At 37.3% G+C, this 25,886-nt stretch overlaps 2 protein-coding genes and 1 long non-coding RNA gene across 3 annotated transcripts; 2 read left to right on the forward strand and 1 right to left on the reverse strand.

Moving 5' to 3' along the window:
- Positions 1-4,685: 4,685 nt before the first annotated feature.
- LOC110928873 lies at positions 4,686-7,973 on the forward strand. Its single transcript, XM_022171929.2, has 4 exons — positions 4,686-5,127; positions 6,614-6,684; positions 6,876-7,278; positions 7,627-7,973. Exons 1-4 carry the CDS (start codon positions 5,020-5,022, stop codon positions 7,777-7,779), a joined length of 735 nt encoding a protein of 244 aa, XP_022027621.1. The 5' UTR covers positions 4,686-5,019; the 3' UTR covers positions 7,780-7,973.
- Positions 7,974-14,830: 6,857 nt separating this feature from the next.
- Positions 14,831-15,500, forward strand: LOC110928874 (UPF0057 membrane protein At2g24040). The gene is made up of 2 exons (XM_022171930.2): positions 14,831-15,072; positions 15,144-15,500. The coding sequence occupies exons 1-2, from the start codon at positions 14,983-14,985 to the stop codon at positions 15,267-15,269; spliced, it is 216 nt and encodes a 71-aa protein (XP_022027622.1). The 5' UTR covers positions 14,831-14,982; the 3' UTR covers positions 15,270-15,500.
- Positions 15,501-18,675: 3,175 nt separating this feature from the next.
- LOC110928875 lies at positions 18,676-22,038 on the reverse strand. The gene is made up of 6 exons (XR_002586718.2): positions 21,517-22,038; positions 21,149-21,207; positions 20,629-20,676; positions 20,515-20,539; positions 20,319-20,397; positions 18,676-19,427 (listed from the first exon to the last, which is right to left on the reverse strand). It is a non-coding gene; the product is annotated as an uncharacterized LOC110928875 (long non-coding RNA).
- Positions 22,039-25,886: the final 3,848 nt, after the last annotated feature.

Here is a 25,886-nt window from a genome sequence, read left to right on the forward strand (position 1 = left end):
GTTAGTGGAGTCCACTGCTTTTCTCTATTTTCGCGCTTTACTTCTTTTCGATGGGCTATCTGATTGATCGTATGGCGTGCGTCGTCCGGTGGGGGGCTTCTTTCTCTGTTCCCAGAAGCCCTCCAGGGTTGATTTCTGCCCCTTCTGTTGTTTCGATCGTTATGGTTGTGTGCGCGCTGACGGTGATCGTCACCGGTCAGTTGCCTATCTGTCTGCGCAATGGTCTTGGCCGCTTCAATGAAGGTTTCCCAGTCTTTGGGTCCTCCATCTCGCCCTTTGATTCTTTTAACCAGATCGTCGCACTTGACCGCTCGCATGAAGTGTGCACGCATCATTTTCTCTGGTATGTCTCCGATCTCTAGACATTCTTTGTTATACCTTGTAATGAAATCTTCTACACTTTCATAGTCTTTTCTCCATATGTTCAGACAGTCACCTGGATCTCTGGCTTGTCTTCGTTGCTGAGAGAAGTGTGCCAGGAACTTCTCTCGGAAGTCGACCCATGATTTGATTTTGCCAGCCGGTAAGTTGTCGAACCAAATGCGCGCCGCGCCAACGAATGTCTGAGCAAACAGGTGGCACCATGTTGGTAAGTTCCATCCGCCTGTTGCTCCTGCACCTTTAAACACCTGGAGGTGATCGTCTGGGTCCGTCAACCCATTGTATTTACCCACGTTGTGTGGTAACTTCGTTTTGTCGATGGCCGCGCACGCGATTTCTGGAATGAATTTTGAATTTTCAGCCATGTCCTCAGGACGATAGCTCAAGGTGTAATCATGCTCTGCTTTGGGGTTGTATCCCGCGCGCTTGGTTGGTTTGTATGCCTCGTGCTCTGGAGGAAGTCTGCTGAACACTGTGGATTCTGCCTTGTAGGTTGGGTCGTCTTCTTCTTCTTCCCATTCTGTATTCATGTTGCGTGCGCCCAAACGGGTTTGGATCGGCCTTCGTTGTAGATTGGAAGTTTGGACGAAGTTGCTCTCTGTTTCAGCATAAGTATCGCGCGTGTCTTGTATGCTGGGTCTTCTGACCTGTTGCACTGGTTCTCTTTCTGGTCATAAGTTCCACGCGTTTGTCTGCTGAGCCGTGTGTGTACTCAGAGACCTTGGTTGTGGAGTTACGAATGCTGATTGGTTAGCCTGCGCTTGGAGCAAGGCTTGTTGTGCGCTGAGCTGCGTATAAACGAGGTTTATAGACGCCATCTGTTCGGCATACCAGGAAGCCAGAGTTTTTCCTTCGGGTAGCCCTAAGAGTGCAGAATAGTTGAGTTGTGCTTGTTCCGATGGCACAGAAGGGGCTGGTCCATGGCTTACAGTCTGCATCGGCGGCGGTGTTTGGTGTAATATCCCCGTTGGAGGTTGGAGAGCAGCCCCGTTTGTGGTTTGAGTGATGATTCTTGCTGGTGTTTGGAAGATGGGTCCAGTTGTGGTTTGGCTAGCAGCCCTGGACGCACTTCCAAAAATGGATGGAAACTCGTTGTTCAACTGACCTTCTTGGATGGTCTCGTTCCTTTGACCTCGTTGGACGTGTGCTGTATCCGAAACGAGTTCAAAGGAAGAGATTTCTCCGTCAGCTGGGTGTGAATGATTCTGGTCTGCCATTTTCACGAGTGTTTTCTAGAAGAGAAAAAGAGGTGAGAGTGGTTTTGCAAAAAAGCGGATGGCGCCAATGTTGAAACAATGGTTAACACAAGGATAACCAAGAGGGTCGTTTCACTTATGGGGTTCAACCTCTTCTCTTGCTCGTATCAAAGGCCTGAGATCTGCAAAACAGTAACACCGTTAGTCTCGTTAAGAGGGAGAAGGGGGTTTTCCCTCTTAACCAGGCTCCAGCGTGAGAATAAGTACTGCTCTGAGAAGAACAAAATAGTGTGTGTATAGAGTGAGTAAAGAGAGCCAAGATCCTGAACCTGAATGATGAAGGGTCCTATTTATAGCCGGAGGGTGAAAAAGGAGGAAGCAGCTGTGCCAGCTGTGGGTGCGCGCCAGCTGTCCGACCAAGGGGAATATCCTCTTGGTCTGCTCTGTCGCGAAGGGTGTAGTGGTACACGTGGCGTCCTTGTATTCGCTTGTGCTGGATACCTCGTACTGGTCGTGTCAGCTCTGCTCCCTGGATTGCCGCAGGCCTATGTGGCCTTCTGTCAATGGTGACACGTGTTGTCCTTTATGTTGGGCAAAGCATCTTTGGTGCCAGCTGTGAACCGCCTAGGTGTCTTCTGGAAGCTTCTAGAAGGTTCTGGTGACATGGATGCCTTGTGTGCACAAAAAGTGGTGTGGTCCCTGCCATGTAGGCAGGGAATTGGGACCATACCTCTTCAGCTTCGATTGAGTTTGATTATCCTTCGAGTTTCGATTCGATTTGCTTGATTCACCACGCGTAACAATGTAAAATAAACATGCACAAGTAACACGTAAGGCACACACACACGTATAAAGTACCAAAAATTCCCACACTTGAGTTCGATGATTGATTCGATTAGCTTGATTATTGATTGATTAACTTTATCGCATTGTTACTTCCTATTATTCACAGTCGATCGTCGGTTCGCGGTTAGATTATCGATCGATTACTTTGCTTATACAACACTTACTCAACATAATACGAAAATCAAAATAAAACTAAATAAAATAAATTTAAATTATCTTTAATTCCAATAACAGTCAACACTTGACTTTGACTTTGACTTTTGGAAAACACGGGGTGTTACACTAAATTTTCCATATTGAATATACAAGTTCCATCGCGAGCACTTTTGGTTTTGATCACATGTTGTCGTTGGGAGTATTTTTGAGGGTTATTACATTCCCTCTCGGGGAAAGATAAGAAAACTCACATTGTATATGAAAATGGCTGTTTTCGTCAACATACAACGGATGCAGTGATTACTACTAAAGATGATTGTAGTTTACTACATTCACTTTGGTGATGTTTGTTTTTAATAGGTAAAATCTATGCAGTCTGTGGACCACATTTGCAGATATCTGTAGAAGAAGAGGTGGATCAAATCTCTAAAATCTGCAAGAAGAAGGCTGTTTGTTTTTTAACATATGCAGACTTCTAAAATAAACTGCTGGTGGTATACGGGCGATGGTGGTGCTGGACGATGATGGTGGTAGATGGTGGTGGTGGGTGGTGGACGGTGGTGGTGGTAATGGACGGTAGTGGGTGGTGGACGGTGGTGGTGATGGACGGTGGATGATGGTGGTGGTGTACGGTAGTGGGTGGTGGACGGTGGTGGTGAACTGTGGTGGTGGTGGTGGTGAGTGGTGGTGTTTAACCCTCTGCAGACCTTGAAAGATCTTAGAAGTGGCTGGGCCAAGTCTGCACCAAGAAGAGCTCACGCAGACATTTTTTAATGAAACGTCTTCGGAAAAACAAATAGTCTGCGTGTGGCAATGTGTGCGCATGGTCTGCGTGTCGCAGACAGAATAGCTTGCGCAGAGCTTTTCAGAAAAAGCAAAAAACACCTTTCTGTCAAACACATTTCCATGCTGCGGTCTTGTGCGGGCGCGCGCAGAGCGGCAATGGAAGTGTTGGCACATGTGCACAGTTTACCGCACGAAGCGATGCGGCGCAAGACCACATCCTATTGTTATATAGGTGGAACTGACACTTTGACTTATGTGACCAACCAGCAAGTGGCATGCTTCAGCTGACTCGCCCAATACGTAGCTGCCCAGCCCACATGCATAAAAGCTGATGGATAGACTAACAACCCCAGCAGACCATGTGGTGGGTGTTCCTTCGTGCAACCGATACAGCAGGATACATGGCGACACCTCCGCGTGCGCCCAACACTTCTGTGACCCGCCCTCCTGTTAAGTTTACGAAAAGTTGTAAGTTGTCAGTCAGGCCCTAGGCCCATCAAGCGGCCCATTGGCCTATTCTCCTTCACTCTTCGACTATAAATATCCACCTCGAACCAGGTTTGAGGTAATGCTAATATGCTCTCTCACAATTACTACTTAAATACTTATCTTGCTTCCAAAGCAAATACTTATTCTCACGCCAGAGGGTGGTAACAAGGAGCAACCTCACCCCATTCTCCTTGTTGCGAGTCATGGTGTGTTTCACTGTGCAGGTGACAGATTAGAGGACGACCCAATCATCGATCGAGGAAAGAAGGGATTAATCCTACTTGCCGAGACTCGACCGAGGACTAACCTCTCGGTTAACCACTATTTCACCAGGGCGCGAAACCACATCGTCCAGTCTAAGTCTTAACCAAAAAATGAAATGAAAGAGATTACTCTTAGGGTAAGTGGGTCATGCACGATCATAACAAAAAAGATGAAATGGGGTTGGTTGTGGTTACGGTTTGTAAACTCTTTTTGTGGTAGTGTATCAGTAGCGTGCCATTAGATTTGATCGATTTTAGTGTTATCTTGTGTATTATTTTTTTTGAAGACCACTCGATTTCTTCTTTGAAGTAGATGGAGTTGATTCACAGAGTGGAGTGTTTGAAGTTAAAGGACATCTATTGGAATTCGATATAAAGATAAAAGACAAAAAATGTAATTTAACTTTTTTTTAATTAAAGGTTTGGGTTGGGTAAGGTGAGGTCACTAATGGGAATAGCTCAAAACATAGACATTATACAAGAAGGGCAAGTTGGTAATTTCCCTTGAATCAGCATCACAATTCATGATCAAGGAAAGTAGAAACGCAAAGCAACACAATAATCCACTTGAAACAAGAAATACAATAAACAAAAAAAAAAAAAAAAAAAAATCAAGAAAACAAGACGGAAGAAATCTTCAAAATCCAACCAAATCCACCTCACATACAAACCCAATTCAATCATGATTCTCCCACAAATACCCTTCTGCAAACACGATCTTTTTAAAGCTTTTAATTTGGTCACAACATCATCACATACAACAAGAAAAAGCACAAACCATCTCATCCCCACTGCACCCTTTCATCTTCCTTTATTTAAATCTTTGTTCTCTCTCTCATCTTTTTATTATCTTCTTTCAAACCCTTTAACAAAATTTAAAATTTCAACAACATTGTGGTCTGATGAGTAAAAAGATGAAGAGGGTTGCTTTTGATTTGAATCAGTATGATAATGATAGAGCAAGATTCAAACATCAAACCCTTGTTCAAGATTTCATTGAGTTGCAACAGGTGATTTTTTTTTTTTGTGTTTTAAGTTCTTATTTATTAGGGTTTGTTTGTTTGTTTGTTTGATCATGTGATTCAATATCTTTTAGGGTTTTTGATGATCTTTGATCTTTATGTGTTTTTAGTTTCCGAAAATTATTTAGGGTTCTTGTTATTATGATCATATGATTTGATATCTTTTAGGGTTCTTGATGATATTTAATCTTTATGTGTTTTTAGTTTCTGATGCATATATATCATATATGATCACTTGATTAGTAGATATTTAATATTTTTCTATATATTTTGAGAAATTAATTAAGTGATGCTTGTGATATTTAATGCCCTTAATTTATGCGTGACAATGGTTTCTTGATAATTTATCAGTTGAAACCCAAACCGAAGCAAGTTGTTCGGTTGAGACTTACTTAGAGCCGATCGTGTAAACTGAACCTGCCGATACCTTTATTGTTTAGCTTTTTTTTTCTCACTTTTGGAATATGTTTATGTTCATGATTCATGAACCATTCTTTGTCGATTGTTAAAAAAATATACAGCCCAAAGATTTTGAAAAAATTTAAAAACCGGTTTAAACCACACCCAAAACGTCCAACTGAACGGTTATGACAGATTTGGCCTGTGCCGCTAACTCAAATAACTTGATCGGTTTGGTTTGCTGTTTCTTGAAACCTTGCGTTTTGACCCAAATTTTCATCAGAACCAGCCGAACCAGACCGTGAACATATAACACTCCTAAAAATAGGAATAATGGATTTTAATAATCCCAACTATTGCCCGTTCGTCGACGACGGTCCCAACTTTAAAAATTCCCACTAGCGGTCCCATCTTTTCACAAATTGGCCTTCAATGGACCCTGACTAACAGAACCCTAACGCTGTTAGTCTCCGGTTGCCGGAAAAACATTTTTAGTCCGAAAAAGGTTCCTAAAGGTCCGATCTATGGTTACAAACAGGTTTGGGACGAAAACTTTGAGTTTCCGGCTAAAAAGTTGAGTTTTCCGGCCAAAAAGAAGTTTTCCGGCGAAAAAAAAAGAGTTTTTCCGGCGACCTTAATAATTGGGGCTTTTTACTAGAAAAGGTTCCTAATGGTGTGTAATAAGGTTTCAAAAAGGTTTCAGACGAAAAGGTTGAGGTTTCCGGCCAAAAAGGAGTTTTCCGGCGACCAGAGACTAACGGCGTTAAGGTTCTATTAGTCAGGATCTATTGAAGGCCAATACGTGAAAAGATGCGACCGCCAGTGGGAATTTTTAAAGTTGGGACCGTTACCGGCCAACGGACAATAGTTGGAATTATTAAAATCCATTATTCCCTACAAATATTATACTTTGTGCAACAACAAACAATGGGTTTCTTTTGCATCTTTTTTTTTTCTCTTTTCTTTTAGTGATTCGGTCAAAATCTTTCTTAATTTCAAGTTTTTAACAAAGAAATATTTGTGGGTAGTAATGTTTTTATCTTATTTGTAACATATTTTGTATTCAATTTTATAGGAAACAGAGGCTGCGAGAAACAATTTGCTGGCCTTGAAGCAAAAGAAACTGACCTTACAAGCAGAAGTTAGGTATGACCCGACAACATCTTTCTCTTATTACGGGTCAAAAGATGCTGGGTTAGGTTGACCCGCCAACACCTTGCTTTCTTCATTTTTTAATCTTTTTTTTTTTTTTTTTGAAATAGTTAACATGTAAAATATGTTTATAAGAACAATTCTCCTAAAATAATATTTTTTGACCCGTTTCATTTTATTCACAGATTCTTGAGGCGAAGACACAAATTTCTATTGCAGAACAAGTCGATGACCCTTCAAGAACAGGTTATTTCGAACACACAACCAACCCAGTTCAGAAAAAGTAAAAAAGACGAGGTTAATTTCGGAAAGCAGAGAACTCTACACAACTTACCACCCGTAGGGAAGAAAAAAACTGCTCGAAGCATACCGTCACCTGAATTCGACATGATTCATGGAAATTCTTTACACGGTGTAAAACAACAATCACTTCAAAGAGCGATTGCTAACCGCAGGGTCCGGGTCAATGGACCAAAGGGGTCTCCAATTCATAATTTGAGGCAGAAAGACATGTTTGGAAGTCAAGAACACTTGGGTCAAAGTCAAAGTCAAACCCAAAAGCCTGTAATTGACCTGAACCAGATATCTGTAAGTTATCAAGACTTTACTAACCCTCAGAGTAGTTGTCTAGTTTGATGTGAACCTTAAACGGGTCAAATATAATTTCTAAATCGTTTTGTTTTAAAATCGAGGACAATATTTTAATAATGTTGTTTTTTAATCATAATCAATCAACACATTAGTTATTTATAAAAATGAAAACAAAGGAGTGGTTGTGGGTCAACTCAACCTAACCTAACCTCTTTGGTTTTGAACCTTACCCAAAAAATGACCCATTTCAACCGTTTTATCCGACCCGCCTATTTTGCTACTTTTAAACTCCTGGTCACTCGTTGGTTGTTCTATTCGTTCTAATTTTCTGTTTCTGGACTACAGATAGAAGATGAAGAATTACAAGATCATCATCAGCCGTTTAAATCTTTGACACATGGTCTATTAAATAATGTCGGTGGTTCGGGTTTGGGTGCGAGTGTTAGGCTTGGGAAGAGGAAGATCTCTTGGCAAGACCCTGTGGCTATAAGGGCATGATGTTCATGAATAGAGGACTTTGCTGGATATGTGGAATGTGATTTATGACAGTGGTTTTATGGTTCAAAATGACAAGTTTTTGTAAAGAAAGGTTTTTAGATTTTTGTGGGTTGTTAAAATGGAAGGAGCATTTTGAAAATATTATTTAGTGAATATTTTAGTGATATGTTAATTGATTGAAAATATTATAGTAAGCAAACGTGTTACATGCCAAATTGTGATCATCACGAGTTTATATTATTCATATTTCATATTTCATATTTACCTATATATTAATTTTAGAACCAGATGAACAGTAATTTATCTATAGATGAACACAATGAACAATAACATCCTCAAGAAATTAGCAAATGGTATCGGGTATCGGGTACCGGTATCAAATTTATCAAACCGGGTATATTTCTTTTTTCTGAATCGGTACCAACTTTTGACATTTTCCGTATCGGTTCGGCACCGGTATTCACCGATTTTTACCCTCGAATACCGGTACCGTACCAGTACCGAACCGTACCATACCAGGTATATTCGGTACCGGTACCCACTTTTGGGGATTTTCGGTAACGGTATTTTCGGTACCGGTTGGTATCGAGCTCATCAAATCCTGTAGCCACGTAGCAATGCAAGTAACTGCACCGTTTAAATTACTTTTCATACACACTGTAAGTAAACTATATTTCGTTTGAATGAGGTTTTATATACAAAACAACTTATTTTGTTTTCTTTTTTTGTCTTTTTTCGGTACCGGTTGGTACCGAACTCATCAAATCCTGTAGCAACGTAGCAATGCAAATAATTGCACCGTTTAGATTACTTTTCATACACACTGTTAGTAAACTATATTTCGTTTGAATGAGGTTTTATATACAAAACAACTTATTTTGTTTTCTTTTTTTTTTTTTTGTCTTTTTTCTACAATAAATGAATTGTAGCATGTAAAATTAACTTGGATATTTAGATTATTGATGAGCAAATCATATCAAATCCTATAATCAAACCGGTATCGTATCGGTACCAAATTTACTATACCAATCATTTTCGGTACCAATTTGGTACTCACCTTTTGGCGTTTTCAGAATCGTTACTTTCGTTCGACACCGGTCCAGCACCATACCTGTATTTACTGATTTTTACCTTCATATACCATACTGTATGGTACCTAGCATTTTCGGTGTCGATACCTAATTTCAATGATTTTCCGGATCGGTACTTTTGGTGCCGTTACCGGTACCGAGCTCATCCATATTTTAACGTGTTAGCACCGTAATAACTAAACTGAAAACAACCGAATTTCCAACGTGTAGGACGTGTCGGTCCTATTATTATATATTAGATCATTTAAAATCGTTTTTTTAGGAAGAAGTGACTATCGTTACCACGTCATTTTTATTTATGTTTTGATATTTGGTATCTACTTGCCGTTGCCGAAACGCGTTTCACAGACATTAGGTCCCCGCCGCAACGCGAGGGCGGAAAATCTACTACTTTCATATCTGATAAAAAGAAAGTTAAATGAACAGTGATTTATTATTATTAAATTAACATTAGAAATAGAAAATCATTATTAAATTAACATTAGAAATATAATTATTTAGAATTTAAAGTGATTTATTGTTAAATTAAAATCAGATGGTCTCAGGTATAGGTATTGGTCTCAAATTTACCAAACCGATGTATTTTTTATACCAGTTCTGCACACGTATTCACCGGTTTTACCCTCAAATACTGGTGTCGTATCAGTACCGACCGGTACCGAACCATACCATACTAGGTATATTCGGTACCGGTACCCACTTTTGGGGATTTCGGTAACGGTATTTTCGGTACCGGTTGGTACCGAGCTCATCAAATCCTGTAGCAACGCAGCAATGCAAGTAATTGCACCGTTTAGATTACTTTTCATACACACAGTAAGTAAACTGTATTTCGTTTGAATGAGGTTTTATATACACAACAACTTATTTCACTTTCTTTTTTGTCTTTTTCTGTAATGAATGAATTGTAGCATGTAAAATTAACTTGGATATTTAGAATATTGATGAGCAAATAGTATCAAATCCTGTAAACGAACCGGTATCGTATCGGTACCAAATTTACTATACCAAATCATTTTCGCTACCAAATTGGTACCCACCTTTTGGCGTTTTCAAAATCGTTACTTTCGGTTCGACACCGGTCTAGCACCATACCTGTATTTATTGATTTTTACCTTCAAATACTATACCGTATTGTACCGAGCATTTTCGGTGCCGGTACCTAATTTCGATGATTTTCCGAAACCGGTACCGAGCTCATCCATATTTTAACATGTTAGCACCGTAATAATTGAACTGAAAACAACCGAATTTCCAACGTGTAGGACGTGTGGGTCCTATTATTATATATTAGGTTATTTAAAATCCTTTTTATGACGGAGTGACTATCCTTACCACGTCATTTTATTTATGTTTTGATATTCGGTATATGTTTGTCGTTGCTGACACGCCTTTTGTAGTCATTGGGTTCCAGCCGCAACGCGCTGGCGGAAAATAACTAGTTTTCATGATTTTTAAGTAGTTATCTGTTAAGAATGAGAAAAAAAAAAATAATGATGAAATAAATGTAAAGATTTTGCTTTACATGGGTAGTGCATTTGTTAGGTTGAATTTTACTTTCTTATATTAAACTAGAATAGAATATAGACTCGTGTATTACACAGATTTAAATGTTGTAATCATGTAACTTTACAATGTTTGTATAAATTTATATAAGTGACTTACTTTATACATATAACAATTTACATAACTTAGGTATTCTTTTTCTTTGTCGGAAAACAATAAAAGCAACCGATCATTTACTTTTTGTACAATTTCATTCGTAGGTTCAAATATGGCTCTGTACTGAAAATATTCGGTTTTTTCTTTGAATAATATTGAAGAATATTAGCGGTGGTGATCTATTTTATGGTATGCTAATAGAAAAGGTAAACTACTATGCTTTGATAACGTTAAAATTTTATTAGCTGTGGTGTTTATAAATTGTCATTTAGATGAACATGGATAGTTTGAGATTAATTGTTTTTGAAATTTTGAAATCTTGATATGTGTTTTGATAATACCAACGTTTTTTTTGAACGCCTAACTTCTTTCCACGTGTAAACCCACCCTTTCGAAGCTATGTCCAAAGGCCGACTACTCGACCACCGCTAGAAAGCGTAGCACACCCCTGATGCGCGGAACCCCGTGGAATGGGTAAACCCTCGCCCGGTCGGACTCGAACCTGGGATGAATCCCGAGCCGAGCCTTCACCCATATGTCTCACCCTGCAGCAGCCAGGGATCGAGCCGGCGCCTCCAATGGAGACAACCAACCAACCCACCAGCTGAGCTAGAGATTGTTGACCGATAATACCCATATTATAGTTCTAAATGCAAAGGTTGAGATTTTCTTCTAGGGTCTGTTTGGTATGGCGTAATGGAATAGACGGGTGAATGGAAAGTACGAGGTAATGGAATGGACGATGTAATGGAATGGATCATTACCATTCCATGTCTTGTTTGGTTACCATGTGAGAATGAAATGAATCATTACTTTGTGTTGTTTTGCGGAGGTGGGTGACGACTGGGGTGGAGGTGGGTGGTGGCGGGAGACAGCTGGGGTGGAGGTGGGTGGTGGTGGTGGTGGTGGTGGCGGAAGTGGGTGACGGCGGCGACGGTAGTCACTGTGGCAGCTATGGCAGTAGTGGTGTCGGCCGTGAGTGAGTTATTAAAACCAATAATAATAATAATAATAATAATAATAATAATAATAATAATAATAATAATAATAATAATAATATATCTTTCCATTCCTTGAAGGAATGAAAAAAAAAAACACCACCTTCCTAAGGAATAAAAATTATTATATTTGGAAGGTTTACATTCCTTATGGAATGCTCCATTCCATTACCACTTGACAACCAAACATGTTTCTTTTCATTCCAATAGAATGGATCATTCCATTCCGCCTTCTATTACTTCGTACCAAACGCTACCCTAATGACTGAACCCATGAGGCTAAAATTGGGGACATAAAAATCTAATTATCTTTATATCATTTAACTAATGAATTTAAGTTAAATATTAAAATTAGAGTATTTAAAATTGCTTATTACCTTTGACCGTTTATTCAATTAATGATTTAATTCAAATACAATTATATTTATCCGATACTTATTTTAATAAACTTAAATAGAGTATTTATAGTGTCGACTCGGGTTCCAACTATTTAATTCAATAAATAGAGTATGGTACATCTTATCTAAAAGTAAAATAAAAGATATAAGAGAGTATTCAAATTGCTTATATGATTATCTTTTGTTGTGATAAATATATACTTTAATTATATTTAATCAGTATTTAAATAATAATCAGATAATTGTTTAAATAATAAGAATTTTTTTTAAGGGAAAAGGAGGTATTACCACGGGGTACTTTTTGAAACTGTTTATTACAGGTTAGATTCAGTTTAGAGCTTAGACGAAATCTCATGTAAGTCATGTGTAATACGAGTTTTTAATGGGCCAATTTTAAGTAGCTCATGAGCTGACTGCTTTACGCTGTGGGGTGTTGGGGTTTTTGCTCGACACGTAGCAAAGGTGGGATCCACAAGCTTATTTTGAAAAATGAGGGGTGTGGTCTGACGTGGCTTAGCTTGGCGTAACCAGCCATGTGAATTTTTTTTAATTAAAGTAGTCAACCGAAGCCAGTCAACTCACCCAGCCCCCCCCCCCCCCCTGCCAGGCTGAATACCCACTCCAAAGGGGCAACGCCATGCCCAACTCCAACCCGAGATAAAGCAGCTAGCGTTGAAGAACATCCCCACCCCGACCAACGCCCCACTCCCCACAGCCTTACGAACACCCTAGCAAAGCCAAATTTCCTTATCCAAATGTCAGTTTTTAAAATGTTCTTTTCCATAGTCCAATTAAATAGTTTTAATGTGTTGAACAAGCCCAGTTTACATCTGTTTGATAGTTTGATACCTTTAACTAAGTCCATTAATTTGTAAAAACTGCTCGACCTTTTGCCGTGGGACGACTATTTTAAGTATATTAGTGTTAGAATGGTCCAGCCAAACTATACACTATGGGCATGACAAACACACAAAGTACGTACAATATAACTAAACATATAGTTTGGGAATTTAGCTTACATGGGTTTAGGTGAATTCCGCTTTAAACATATAAACATGTTTAGCTAAATAGGTTGGTCCAGGATCAATTGGAAGGGTTCACAAATTGTCTATTTGACTTTATAATTATTAATGGGCATCATATACCAATAGTTAAACTAACTTAGCCTTCGTTTCATGGAATGAAATGAAATATTGATGAAATTGGAATGTTGACTCGATTTCTTATTTGTTGGTTTCAACAAAAAAAAAAATGAATTAGAATTGAACAACATATGGAAGGGAATCTACATTCCAATTCCATCGAGATTATATCTAATTATGTAAAACAAACACACCTAGATTCCATATTAAATTTCAATTTTTGAGCAGATTTTAATTCCATTACAATCCACGAAACAAACACTACCTAATTTTATGCAAAACTTAAAAACTAAAAGAAATATAAATATCTGGCTTGGAGACTTGCTTCCTTACCTATTGGGTTCGAGGGTTTGCGGTTGTATTCAACTATAGAGGCTTCATCCTATGCCTTTGTGACCTCGAGGGCCTAATCTTGGGTGCTACAGGACCATATCTTACGAGGCAGTGGCATGTGTGATATGGATTCTAATTATTTTTGTGCTTTGGCTTGTCTTCATAATACGATTCAAAGCTTCGAATTCAGTGGTTTTATTAATAAGGACACCGCTCCCTAAAGCCCAACATGCATTGGCGAGTGGTCCTTTTAGTAAAATTGGCCATGGCATTGAAGTAGAGTTTGACATGTCCGTTAGACAAAAAGCCGTTTTTGAATGTTTACGAGCACCACATGCCAAGATTACCTTCTCGCTATACCTATATATGGGTTAGGCCATCATATTTCGCCAGTGGAGTACCGTGCTATCCTTAAATATCGCCTCATTAGTCCATTATTCCCGGTTGATGAGATATGCCCTATTTGTCATAAGGTGTGTTTGGACTCCTTTGAGGAGCATGCAGTGCAGTGTAGAGAGCTCATAGGGTTCAAGCACCGACATAATTTGGTTAGTTATGTCCTCTTTGACATATTCAGGCGCGCTGGGATTCCTGCTAAGAAACAGGCACCTGCAAATTTTTTAATAGACCCATCAGAAGGAAGATCTACTCTCAGACCAGGCGACATTTTGGTCTTTGGATGGACAGCAGGAAACACGCTTGTGTGGATCTAACTGGGGTTTCCCCCTGGTGGGCTTGGGGGGTAGTGCTGCTTTAAAAGCTGCTTCGGACAAAGTGACAAAACACGAGAAAGTGTGCCTTGACAACCAACACGTGTTTATCTCATTTGCTTTTGATACTTTTGGTTTCCCTATGACAGAGGCAATGGACCTACTTAGCAGTGGCGGATCTAGAAAATCGTTATAGGGGCAACGTTTCAAAAAATAAGGGGTAACAAAATCGAAAAGACGTCAAATTCTTCCAAAGTTTACACTACCGCCGAAGCGTCAAGGGGTAGCTCTAAGGCTAGGTCCGCCCTGCTACTTAGGCAAGTTCAAAGGGTCATGCATAGTAATGGTATGACCCCGAGATCTTTGGATGTAGTTTTCACAAGACTTGACTTTGCTATTCATAAATGGGTAGCGACGCAGCCTGGTTACCCGTTTACCTTTCTATTTCAATGTAATTTCTATTAAAAAACTCAAGGTTAAATACTTTGAAATTGAAATTGAAAAAAGAAAGCACAAGCACAACTATTTTATGAACATATATGTTTTTAGCATAAACTTTAATATTGATCTTATCTAACATGATTTTCATGTCGTGTGACACACATAAAACATCCAAACTAATATCAACCTCGTGAACACGATGTATGTAACACACCAATACCCTTTTGTGTAACTTGTACACTTTTTCAAGGACTAAACTTGTAACGAACACATACACAAGGGACCCTAGTTTTGCTGTTAGATGTGTGGCCATCCATTACCTCACACGTATTTTCTGACAATATCCTCAATTTTCTCATTTTTCAGAACCCAAAAACTCATCAACTCCCCTTCTTTAACCCAAAAATCCCCAATTTTTTCACACAAAAATGTCATCAGGATGTCTTCTCCTCTGCGAGATCATACTCTCGATCTTGCTACCCCCTCTGGGTGTCTGTCTCCGCTACGGTTGCTGCACGGTAAGATGTGGTCTTATTATGCACACCAACTGTTTGTGAAAATGTCTGAACGAAATACTATTGTTTTGCAGGTTGAGTTCTTCATATGTTTGGTGTTGACTATTCTGGGTTATCTTCCTGGGATTATTTATGCTCTCTATGCTATCATTTGCGTCAACCCAGATCGTGACGCTGACCGATATGAGAGGCTTGCTTAAGAAGTGTGGTTGATTACTTGTGGATCTTGTATTTGATTTGTGGTTGTTTTACTATGTGATCTGTTTTGTGTTGGGTCGGGTTGTGTTGTGTTGGTGTTGATGTTGGTGTTTGGTATAGTGATGTTTATGTGTTTATTTGTGAACAGTTTGATGTTTATGTTGTTGGTTACTAGTGTGATGTGATATGTTACAAGTGTTTTGAATGTGTTGTGTGATTTGGGTGTTTTGGTTTCTTGAAATGTTTTGAACATGATGATAACTGTTGAGAAGTTTATATCTTTTTGTTGTTGTGGTGATTCAAGATTGGGGATCTAACGTCTAGTCCCAAATTGATTTAGAGCGTAACCAAAGTTGGAGAACCGCTAGTCGCTAGTCGGCCGGTGAGGTGGGGACTAGCGACTACTCGGGATTAATTGGATCAGATTTTTTTATATGTAATTTTCATTTTTTTTATACATATACACATTTTTATAGGTAAATATTTTAAGTAGCTAGATTTTAACTCTTACTCAACTCCTTTTTTTAAGTATACAAAATTGATTGTTGGAATTCACATAAATTGGTTGTAAGTTGGTCGGAATTTAAAAGTTGTGGCCGGAATACACAGTTTTTTTTGTCGGAATTTGGCCGGAATCGCCCATTTTTGGCCGACCAACTTGGTCCAACTAGGCCCGACTGGGCCAACTAGCGATTAATTGGCTGATTAACGAAAAATTACTCAGTTACTAGTTACTGACCGACTAGCGATTAATCACCGACTAGCAAAATTTAGATGAAGCACTTGAAACCGATTGTGAATGAAACAATTTATGTCTGCGTTTGTGGATGAACAAAAAGAGTTGACATATACAAGTTTCTTTCGATTTGTTGTTGTCACACATCGGTGGAAAAAGAAAGTTGAAAGCACAATCCCCTTATAAAGCCAAGGTTATCGCAATAAAAAGTTTTTTTTTTTTTTTTTTTTTTTTTTTTTTTAATTTTAATTTTAACTTGCATATTTAGCCATTTTGGTTGTAATATGTTTGCAATTTGGCGCTTTGCCTAAATTTAGTTGCATTTTTTTTGGTTGTTTAGAAGAGTAAAGTAGTTGTTTATTGGTTTGGATTGAGCTACTTTGAGCAGAGCTCAAGCTCAATATTTTTTCTTGATTTTGAATTCGAGCCTAGTTGAACCAGCTCGGTTTGAAATCGAGCCGAGCTCGAGCTAGCCTTGGCTCCGTTTGTTAACAACCCAATGTGATTCTTTTGAACCAAGCCATTTTGTCTTAACCTGTTCAAGCTTGACCCATTTTGACATAACCCTTCAAGCATGACCTGTTTTTTTGCCCCAAATCACCAAAAAAAAAAAAAAAAAAAAAAAAATCATTGATCCACCACCAGATATTTTTTCATATCCCACATTCTTGAAATCATCACAAAAAAATATTCAAAAGAACAAACAAACAAGCAAGAAAAAAAAACGTTCATGATCAATACCCAGCTCGACCGTTGATATATTGTGCCAAGAATAGTCGACTTCGACAACTTTTGGTCAACTCAAACAAGTGTACAAAGATTGGTAAACTATAATTATTGTGTCTAATTCGAAGTAATATGAGCTTTGTGTACATAACTGTATATTGTTCAAAAGATATACAAAAGGATCATCTCGCCAAACGATTATATCAAACCTTGGAAAACATTTCAACTTCAGTTTCAAACCAAGGTTTTATGTCGTTTAATATACACATCGTAGAATACATGCATGTAATAACATTTATTTGTCATTCCGAATCAATAATAGGCGTTTTTGAATCCATTGCAAACGTTGTCAATTCCACCACACTGTAATCAGGGCCGTTCCTACGTTTTTGGAGACTCTAAGCAAACTATGAAGTGGGGGCCCTAATTTCACCGATATACTCTCCTTCAATCCCGACGCCATGGGTGATGACCTTTACTTTTTTCGGCTAGTGATAGCCTATAGCCTAGAAATTGAAAGCTGGTTGCGATGGGAAGTGGGAATGATGATTGCGGCTGTATTTATGGGCTTTAGGCCGCTAAATAATGATGATTCGGTCGATGGTGGTTGTGTTGTAATAGCTCGAAATCAAGGCGAAATGGGCTTTAAAACATGGTATTTTTTTTGCTAAACAATATTTATTTTGCACTCCTATAGAAACTTTCTAAAAACTTAGAGGTCCTAATTTTTTGATGGCCCTAGGCCCGTGTCTAGGTTGCTAGGCCCATGGAGCCGGCCCTAACTGTAATCTTATATTAACACTTTTCTCATAAAAGTAATTAGAGCCTTTCACTTTACACAGGATACACCAATACAATTATGAAAGTAGTCTATTCCACATGAAACACCAACATCGAACTTATATTGTTGCACCCGGTTTAGAAAAGTATAAACTTTGTAGACAACCTTAGATCCTCCATTTTCAATGACTCGTACCCCATTAAAGTATTGGATTGCAGCCACACCAGAAAAAGGGCTACCTGCTTTTGTTGAAACTGATGATGTCAGATTATGACCGGTTGTAGAGTACATAATCTTGCTCAGCAATTAGGATCTGCAGTATAAATTTTTGAACTAATATGGGATTGGAACACGTACAAATTGCAATTTCATAGATATTTGATTTGCTATAATTTATAATCCAACTATCCAAACAACCTAAAATATAGTTATGGAAGAAGACTAGTATATGTTGATGTGTTGTTGAAATAATGTATCATTCTTAAATAAGAGAACATGTTATGTTGACGTTTACTTGCAATAATATTGATGATGTATCACCATGATATATAACTTGAAAATTAGGTTGCATTTTCTTTTACTAAAATATACTTTTAAACTTTTTTATACATACATTTTGGGTTGTAAAACTTTTGTGATCTATTTTTATAATTCTGGATAGTTTTTCTATACCAAAATATATTACTTTACTAGTGTTAATACCCGTGAATTTCACGGGACAGAGAAAATAATATATTTTCAAATAGATAAGAAACGATTAAAAAACATGAAATAAATATGACCACAATAAACTTGAAGCAAATTGATTATCAATCCATAGTTGCATACGATAAGAAAACATTGACAATATGAGAAGAAAAAAAATACAAAACAAAAGCTACAAATTCGAGAATATTTGTCATAAAAAATATCATATCCAAACCCTAGGAAAATATCATTCACGACTTATTTTGAAAAGTATATTATCCTATTATATTAAATGTTTCCCATTCAAAAATAATATATTCCAAATAAACACATAAACCCTAACTAATATTTTCATAATAACCAAATTACTTAATATCAATATTTAGTCTAAACATTAGACCAAATTAACACATAAATGATAAAGCCTAATTAATATTTCATAATTTCATAATAACCAATAAAGCTAAACTAACATGCATTCAACCAAAACCTTAATCTTCAAAACCCCATAGATGTTCATCAAGAATAGAGTAAATCAAACCCAATAAACAGTAAAAACACATAAACCCTAATATTTTCATAACAACCAAAAAAGCTATAATTAAACCACCAACATTCAACCAAAACCCTAATCTTCAAAAGCCCAAGGATGCTCATCACGAAGAGCCTGTTCTTCCTCTGGTGTAAAATCATTAACTATACCAAAAATCTGTCTAACCTCCACCACCTTCTTGTCCTTGATCAAATCTGCCACCCTTTCACAAAAAGCATCCAACAAATCAGCACTCTTAACCTCATGAGCATACTTAACCACAACCAGCAACGTCGTAATCCCTATCTCTTCGCGCTCAATAAAATCTCTCAGATCATTCCTCGCGGCTGTACGCACTTCCTCATCGTCCGAGCCGCTTTTTAGAATAAACTCTTCCACCACAACTTGAAGTTGCGGTCCCACATCGGGGATGGGGACCGCAACATTCATTGTTGTGATTTGTTTGGGCTTTGGTTGGGATGATGTTGTTGAATCGCCTAGGTTTGGGGTTTTGGGATCAACGGTGGGGGTTTGATCAGTTTCATTGACTTCTGCCATAGTATGATAAACCGTTTTCGTCAAGAAATCATCGAGCCAATTGGGAAGCTTTAGTGAAGAAGTTACACGATGGCTTGAAGAAGTTTCATCACATTCTTTGGTAAGCAAGCTGTTGATATCCATAGGATCTATGAATTAACCTGTAATAAAGTAGAAGTTCATGGTGAATCGAATAAAAATATGAAGTTATAAGAAAATGAATGTCAACATAACATAAAAAAATGAAGTAAAAAAGTATTATACATGAGGAGAGTATGGTTTAACAATAAAAAATTATATAAAGAACTTGCCAATAGGCTTAAAGAGGAGAAAATGTTGTAGTGGGCGATCAGATAAGAGGTGGTGTTTGATGGTTTTTATAATACTCTTTTAAAAACTGAATGATTTCAAATTCCAAAAATATAGGAAGTTATTTTCTTATCCCGCGTTATAGAAACCGTTTCCAAAAAAAAAAAAAAATTAATCAAGTTGATCATGCTGAGATTAAATCTCAGCCGTCTAAAAGAAAAAAAAAAAACCATTTTAGAAAGAGAAGTTACCTTAAAACGTGGTCAATCCGACATCAAAAAGATGATTGGCCAGGTTACCAAAAATATCGGGATGTAGTTTTGGTAACCCTTGAAATTTAATAAATTTTAAAAAAAGTAAAACGTGGTAAATTTGGCATTCTAGAAATTCAAAAGGCCACGTTACCAAAAATATCGGGACATAATTTTGGGTACACTCGAAATTTGATAAATTATCCAAATAGGAATTCAAATTCTGGAAATTTGATAAATCATCAAAAAAATAGGAATTCAAATACAAATTCCAAAAATATTGCAATTTCATTTTGAATAGCAAGCACCAACTAAACTGTAAATAAATCCTTGAAATTTATTTTTTTGCATAGAAAGAAATCCTTGAAATTTATTTTTGCAAAGAACTGAACTGTGTAGTCCAGAGCGCTGGCATTTTTTTAAAAACAATTGAACTTTTTGGACAACTGAATCTACTAATCTACTAAGGAAGTCCGTAAATTTTAATCATACCTGAAAAGAACTTTCTGGGCCATCTTTTCAATTTGTCATCATATTACAGAGTTACCATGATTGATTTGTCACAACCAATCTGAAATAAGAAATAAGGTTTAATTAAATAATTATTTTGTAAGTAAAACTCTCCATGAGTAAACTTGATGAACCGTGGGAATGTCAACATCTGTTGGAATGAGCTTACAAAAGTTACCATAATATTCTTGAACTTGAAGACCCTGAATAATTAATGGAAAAAAACCATATTTAGTGACTAATATCAATAAAATCAAATGATAATTATGGATGAAATGAGAGCTGACTGCACCTATCACGCTTCACTGCTTCAAACTCTTGAGGCCTTGTGACATTCCACCTGAAAAAAACAGTCAATAATAAGATATTAATATTAATAACTATATGTCCTCTGTTATCAACAAAAGGCGCAATACCAACATAAAGTAAGACCGGTATATTGAACACTGATTAGAACCGAATACGCTATATATATATATATATATATATATATATATATATATATATATATCTAATTACACGAATGGTCCATGCAGCGTATTCATATTTTGGATTTAGGCGACTGGGCCTTTTAAAAAATTATGGATTTGGTTCCAACTTTTACAATATCAATCAAAGAGTGGTAAATTTAGGTTGGAGCTGTACCAAAAGTGGATCTGTTGCTATGTTTATGACATACCAAGTTACCAAGTCATTTACATAATTGTTACGATGGATACACAAAATATGTGTATGTATGTGTTGATCAGAGGACAGGAATCCCCTTCACCACAACTTCCTAGAATCACCGAAGTGTAGTTATAATACCTCACCCTTTAACATGACTAACATCCTTCCAAATCCGAGGCTGCTTATGTTTATTCCTGCAGACCTGTAAAACCAAAAAAAATCACATATATATCACAATGATCTACCCAAATTGGCAACTTTTACAATGACTAAACTTTTAAACAGCAATCTTGGTTTAAAAAAGAGGAACCATAATCAAATTTACCCAAAAAAATCAAAAAAACTTTTAGCAAAACAAATCTTTAATATTAGCTTAACAACAAACAAACAATAACATTTCAAACGATAAATCTAACTAACAAATTAGGATTTAAAAAAAAACCCCACTTAAACCCTAGTTACACCAATCAAGAATCATTACGTATATTAAAAAAAAGTTAAAGATGATCACCGTAGGGAGCTTATAAGGATCAGGAGCTTTATCGAACTTCCTCCATCTTTTCTTTTCTTTTGCATATTTGTAAAAATCTTGATTCTTTACCGGTAACAATGGCAAACCCAATTGTAGTTTACACACACCAACAACACACACCGTTTTTGTCGATCAAGATCTTCAAAAGGAATGATTTTTGGGGGTGGGTTTGTTTCTCTCTCTGTTTATCTATGGGTGAGTGAACGGAGATCCAGACGGGGAACAATGGAGGTTGGAGCAGAGGAGGTTGGCGATGAGCCGCCGGGATGACATGGCCGAAGAAAGTCGAGAGAGAGAGTGTGAGTGTGTGCGCGCGCTAGGGTTTCAAATAGAAGATTATTAGCAGATTAGCAAAGGAAGGATGACGTAAAAGGTTTGAAGGATGATACCTCAATGAATCGTTAGGGGGTATTTGTCTTTTAGGTGATTGAGATGTGCTTCAATGGAGAGTACAGAGAGAAGATAGGGTGAATGTGTGTGCGGCTGGAACAAAATGGGTCTAATAAAAAGGGTAGGAAATGTCCTTGTGTTTTGTTTCCGGGTAAAAAAAATGATCCATATAACCAAGTGGGTTATGTGGGTAATGGGCGGGAAAAAAAAGGTTGGGGTTGTCTGTGAGAGTGACACGTGTCCAAGTTTTTATTCCTTTATTAGAGAGAATAGATTTTTCCATAACTTGTTTGAATATACTTAAAACCATTTCAATGCACCACAACCTTCCACCATCAACATTCATCATGTAAAACACCTTTAAACAATACTAAGGACATGTTTGGTTAAGCTTATTTTACCTAAAAAGTTTTTTTTTGGAAAGGACTTATTAACTTATGACTTTTTGAAAAGGAGTTTTTAAAAAAGTGTTTGGATTAGTTTATGGGGTGGGAAAAACCAATAAGTCAATAAGTTATTTTTTAAAAAGTGTTTGGCTTAGCTTAAGGGACATTAATTCATAAGTCAATAATATAAGGAGTGTTAAATCAGAGGTAATCTAGTAATTTGATCTTTGAAAAGTTATAAGCTGATCAAAAAGTCACAAGCCCCCTAACTTCTCAAAAATGACTTTTTGATGACTTTTTCTCCTTCTCAAAAAATCATTTTGAAAAGGACTTTTAGGTTTGCCAAACACTAAAACTCATTTTTAGCTTTCTGATTAAGTCAATCAGTCATAAGTTGGGTTGGAAAAACTTAGCCAAACATGCCCTAAGATTATAAAATAGTTAAATGTCATTTACGTTCATGTGCCTTGTTCACTTTTAATATTTCAGATCAAATTTCAAAATTACCATTTTCCTCCCTAGCATTCTCGAAACGTGACATTCAGTCCCAAAAGACTAACCACAATTAGCTAAGGGATCGAGGACGAAAATGGCATTTTAATCTAGATTTTTTATTTTTTTAACTTCTTTATTATTATTATTATTATTATTATTATTATTATTATTATTATTATTATTATTATTATTATTATTATTATTATTATTATTATTATGCACACACACACAATCTCTTTCACTCTCTCCCTCTCTACATCACCACCACCACAGCCACCGCCGCTTACCACCAGACAACCACCACTTGTAACAACCAACACCCACCACCTGTTAAATATGTTTTGAAACATCAAAACATTAGGGCCGGTCATGTGTATTCACCGTGTAAAACACTTAATAGCCATCTAAACAACCACCATCTCAATAGAAACAAATGAATCTATGCTGGAATCACAATATATCGTAGAGATTTATGTTTTTTCCAACACCCTTGGAGCATACAATAGATCTGATAAATGGTTTTCAGGCGGGTGGCGGTGTGTGGTGTTGGTGTTAGACCCAACATAGGACGATAACTGTCACATCCCAACCGATGGCGAAAACATTAGAGTAAGACGAAAACAAGATTACTCGAGACTTTATAACGACTAATTTGTAACATCCCGAAAATCCGCAAAGTTTATATTTTTAACAAATAAATGATCCAGTTTTTATAGGATGTGAATCGGTTGACGACTCTGGACATGTAAGGCATGATTGAATAGAATTAATGGATTCAAGGGGGCTTGATCGCGCATATACAAAATTGGTTATAATAACTTTGGAAACAAGTTGCACAAATGCGATTTTTGAGGGGCCAAAGTCGAACTTTGTATAAAAAAATAAGTTTAAAGATAAAACCCTAAAGCCTCATACGACCTAGGGATATAGCAGCCGTGGGAAACAGAAATAGAGAAGAAGAAGAAGGGCGGAAGGAGAACGAGCGGTGCCGGGGTTGACTCGGAGAAGACTATCAGATCTGCAATCACATCGAGGTTATGTTTGAGGACGCAGTTCGAGGCACTTAGCTTGTCAACTTGGAAGCATGCAACCAGTGAGTTCTAACTCCCCTTTTTAAGTGTTTATTTTGGGGCTAGCATACATGCGTAATAATATGTTTTACGTATATTTTTATACCAACATTTTTGCTAAATTAATTAACAAGTTTTGAAGTAAAAATGTTTAATAAATATTTTCTCATAGCTGGGTATATTTCTTTGCGTATGAGTTGATAGAGTTTTGGTAGCCTTGCTTAGGCGTGTCATGAGGGTATGGTGATGCTACGGTTGTAGTATAAGTGGTATTTAGTTACGAGTGACGAGGTTAATTTATAGTCTAGTATGACAACGATGTTTTAACATTATGTGTGTCGATGTGCTTTTGTGTGAAAGCATCCTAGAGGTGCTTGATGTGGGATTCTCTCGTGATGGGTTCGTTACCTTCGGGGTGGCGTCGGGTCAGGAGAAGCACCCTTGAGGTGCTTTGTTGATGGTCACGGTTTGTGATGATGTTTTAGCCCTAGTGGCAATGACGGTTTATGCGGGAGATGACGATGGCTGCAATTTAGTAACCTGACCCAAAGAGGGGGGTTACATGCGGCAATATGAGACGAATTATGGTCATTTCTTAGTGATTTGACCTGATTATGTGTTAGGTTCCCACCTTATGTGTTTATGTGTTCGCGTTAGATGAATCGGTGGGTATATTGTATGATTATGGTATGATGTTTAATTAGTGTGGTTGTAGTTCGTACTAAGGAGTCTCTTGTACAATTCTTATGATGAAAATGTAGGAGAGGTAGTATATCATGATGGGTGGAAGTAATCTGTCCCATAGAGGGGGATTACGGGTAAGAGCTAGGACTCGTTGAGTCTTTTGATTTGGGGGTCGGTTTGGGGTAATAAGTCTTATAGCAGTGTGATGGATGTGGGATGTTATGTGTAGGGTCGTGAGTCTTGAATGGTGTGTCGCTTGGTGTAGTATAAGGCGGTTGGTGTAACACCCCGAAAATATAAATCCTTATATTAAAATTCTAAAGAAATAACAAACAAGAATTTACCAACTAGGAACTTAACCTAGTTAAATTCAAGTCTTGAAATAATTCATAATATGGTTAAAACACTTAAACTTAGGAAAATCATAGTTAAGGGTTTAAAGCTGTCAAAAATTGAAAGATAGTTACTAATTGTAACAAAACCAAACCAAACACACCAAAATTGGCGTGTCTGGTCGATCAAGGAGAAGAGGGGCGAACATGGGATTCTCCAAACCCTAGTTTTACACTAAAATCTGCAAATTGAAGCCTCAAATCCGTTCCAAATCAAGTTCTAAACACAAATTAGCGAACCCCTCGTTGTAAGGATCAAAAGGTATGTAAAATCTTGGTATTTTGATCCATCACGAATTCTAGGTTAATTTTGAAAAACTGAAATTTAGCCTAGATATGTAATGCATGAATGAATCTTGAAGTAATTTGATGTCTAGGGTTAAACCCTAGGTGATTCCTTGTCAAAACTTTGCATCATGTTTGTAAGGTTTGGGGTTTACATGTGGGAACAAATGAACTTGAAGGAAACTTGGTGAATACTAGAAATTTTGACTCTTGTTCTAGCAAAATCTGAATTGGTGAAGTAATTCAGAAATATTGATGTCAAGATGTATGTAAAAATTTATTAATTAAAGTGAAATTAGATGTTAAATTGCAAGTCACGAACTTGGTAATGATTGTAGGAAAATCTGACCCGCTAGGTGTTTGTTGAAATGCCTGAGTGGGGATTTGAATGTTAAATTTTGGATGAAAACGCAGATTTGATGAATGTTTCTAATAATGCGTTAATACTCATGTAAGGAGTTCTAAACAAGTTGTAAACTGAATTTCCTAGGCAAAGAGTCCGGATCATCAAGCGGACAAGCCGGAGGGAATTCACGGGAGAAAGGCGTGCTCTAAAGGTACGAAATTACCGCTTCGTTACATTAAGATTATTTATTGTTTTTATGTCGTAGTATAAAGCATGGTAATCAAGATAGACCAATATGTCA

This window comes from Helianthus annuus, chromosome 3 (assembly GCF_002127325.2).
Source record: "Helianthus annuus cultivar XRQ/B chromosome 3, HanXRQr2.0-SUNRISE, whole genome shotgun sequence".
NCBI classification, from domain to species: domain Eukaryota; kingdom Viridiplantae; phylum Streptophyta; class Magnoliopsida; order Asterales; family Asteraceae; genus Helianthus; species Helianthus annuus.

What these genes read in the sequence shown, in the direction of transcription:
- LOC110928874 (XM_022171930.2), top strand. Translation starts at nt 14,983, where the DNA reads ATGTCATCAGGATGTCTTCTCCTCTGCGAGATCATACTCTCGATCTTG. An exon ending in TCCGCTACGGTTGCTGCACG is followed by an intron (nt 15,073 to 15,143) that starts GTAAGATGTGGT and finishes ATTGTTTTGCAG; the next exon opens with GTTGAGTTCTTCATATGTTT.
- LOC110928873 (XM_022171929.2), top strand. Translation starts at nt 5,020, where the DNA reads ATGAGTAAAAAGATGAAGAGGGTTGCTTTTGATTTGAATCAGTATGAT. An exon ending in ACCTTACAAGCAGAAGTTAG is followed by an intron (nt 6,685 to 6,875) that starts GTATGACCCGAC and finishes TTTTATTCACAG; the next exon opens with ATTCTTGAGGCGAAGACACA. An exon ending in TTGACCTGAACCAGATATCT is followed by an intron (nt 7,279 to 7,626) that starts GTAAGTTATCAA and finishes TCTGGACTACAG; the next exon opens with ATAGAAGATGAAGAATTACA.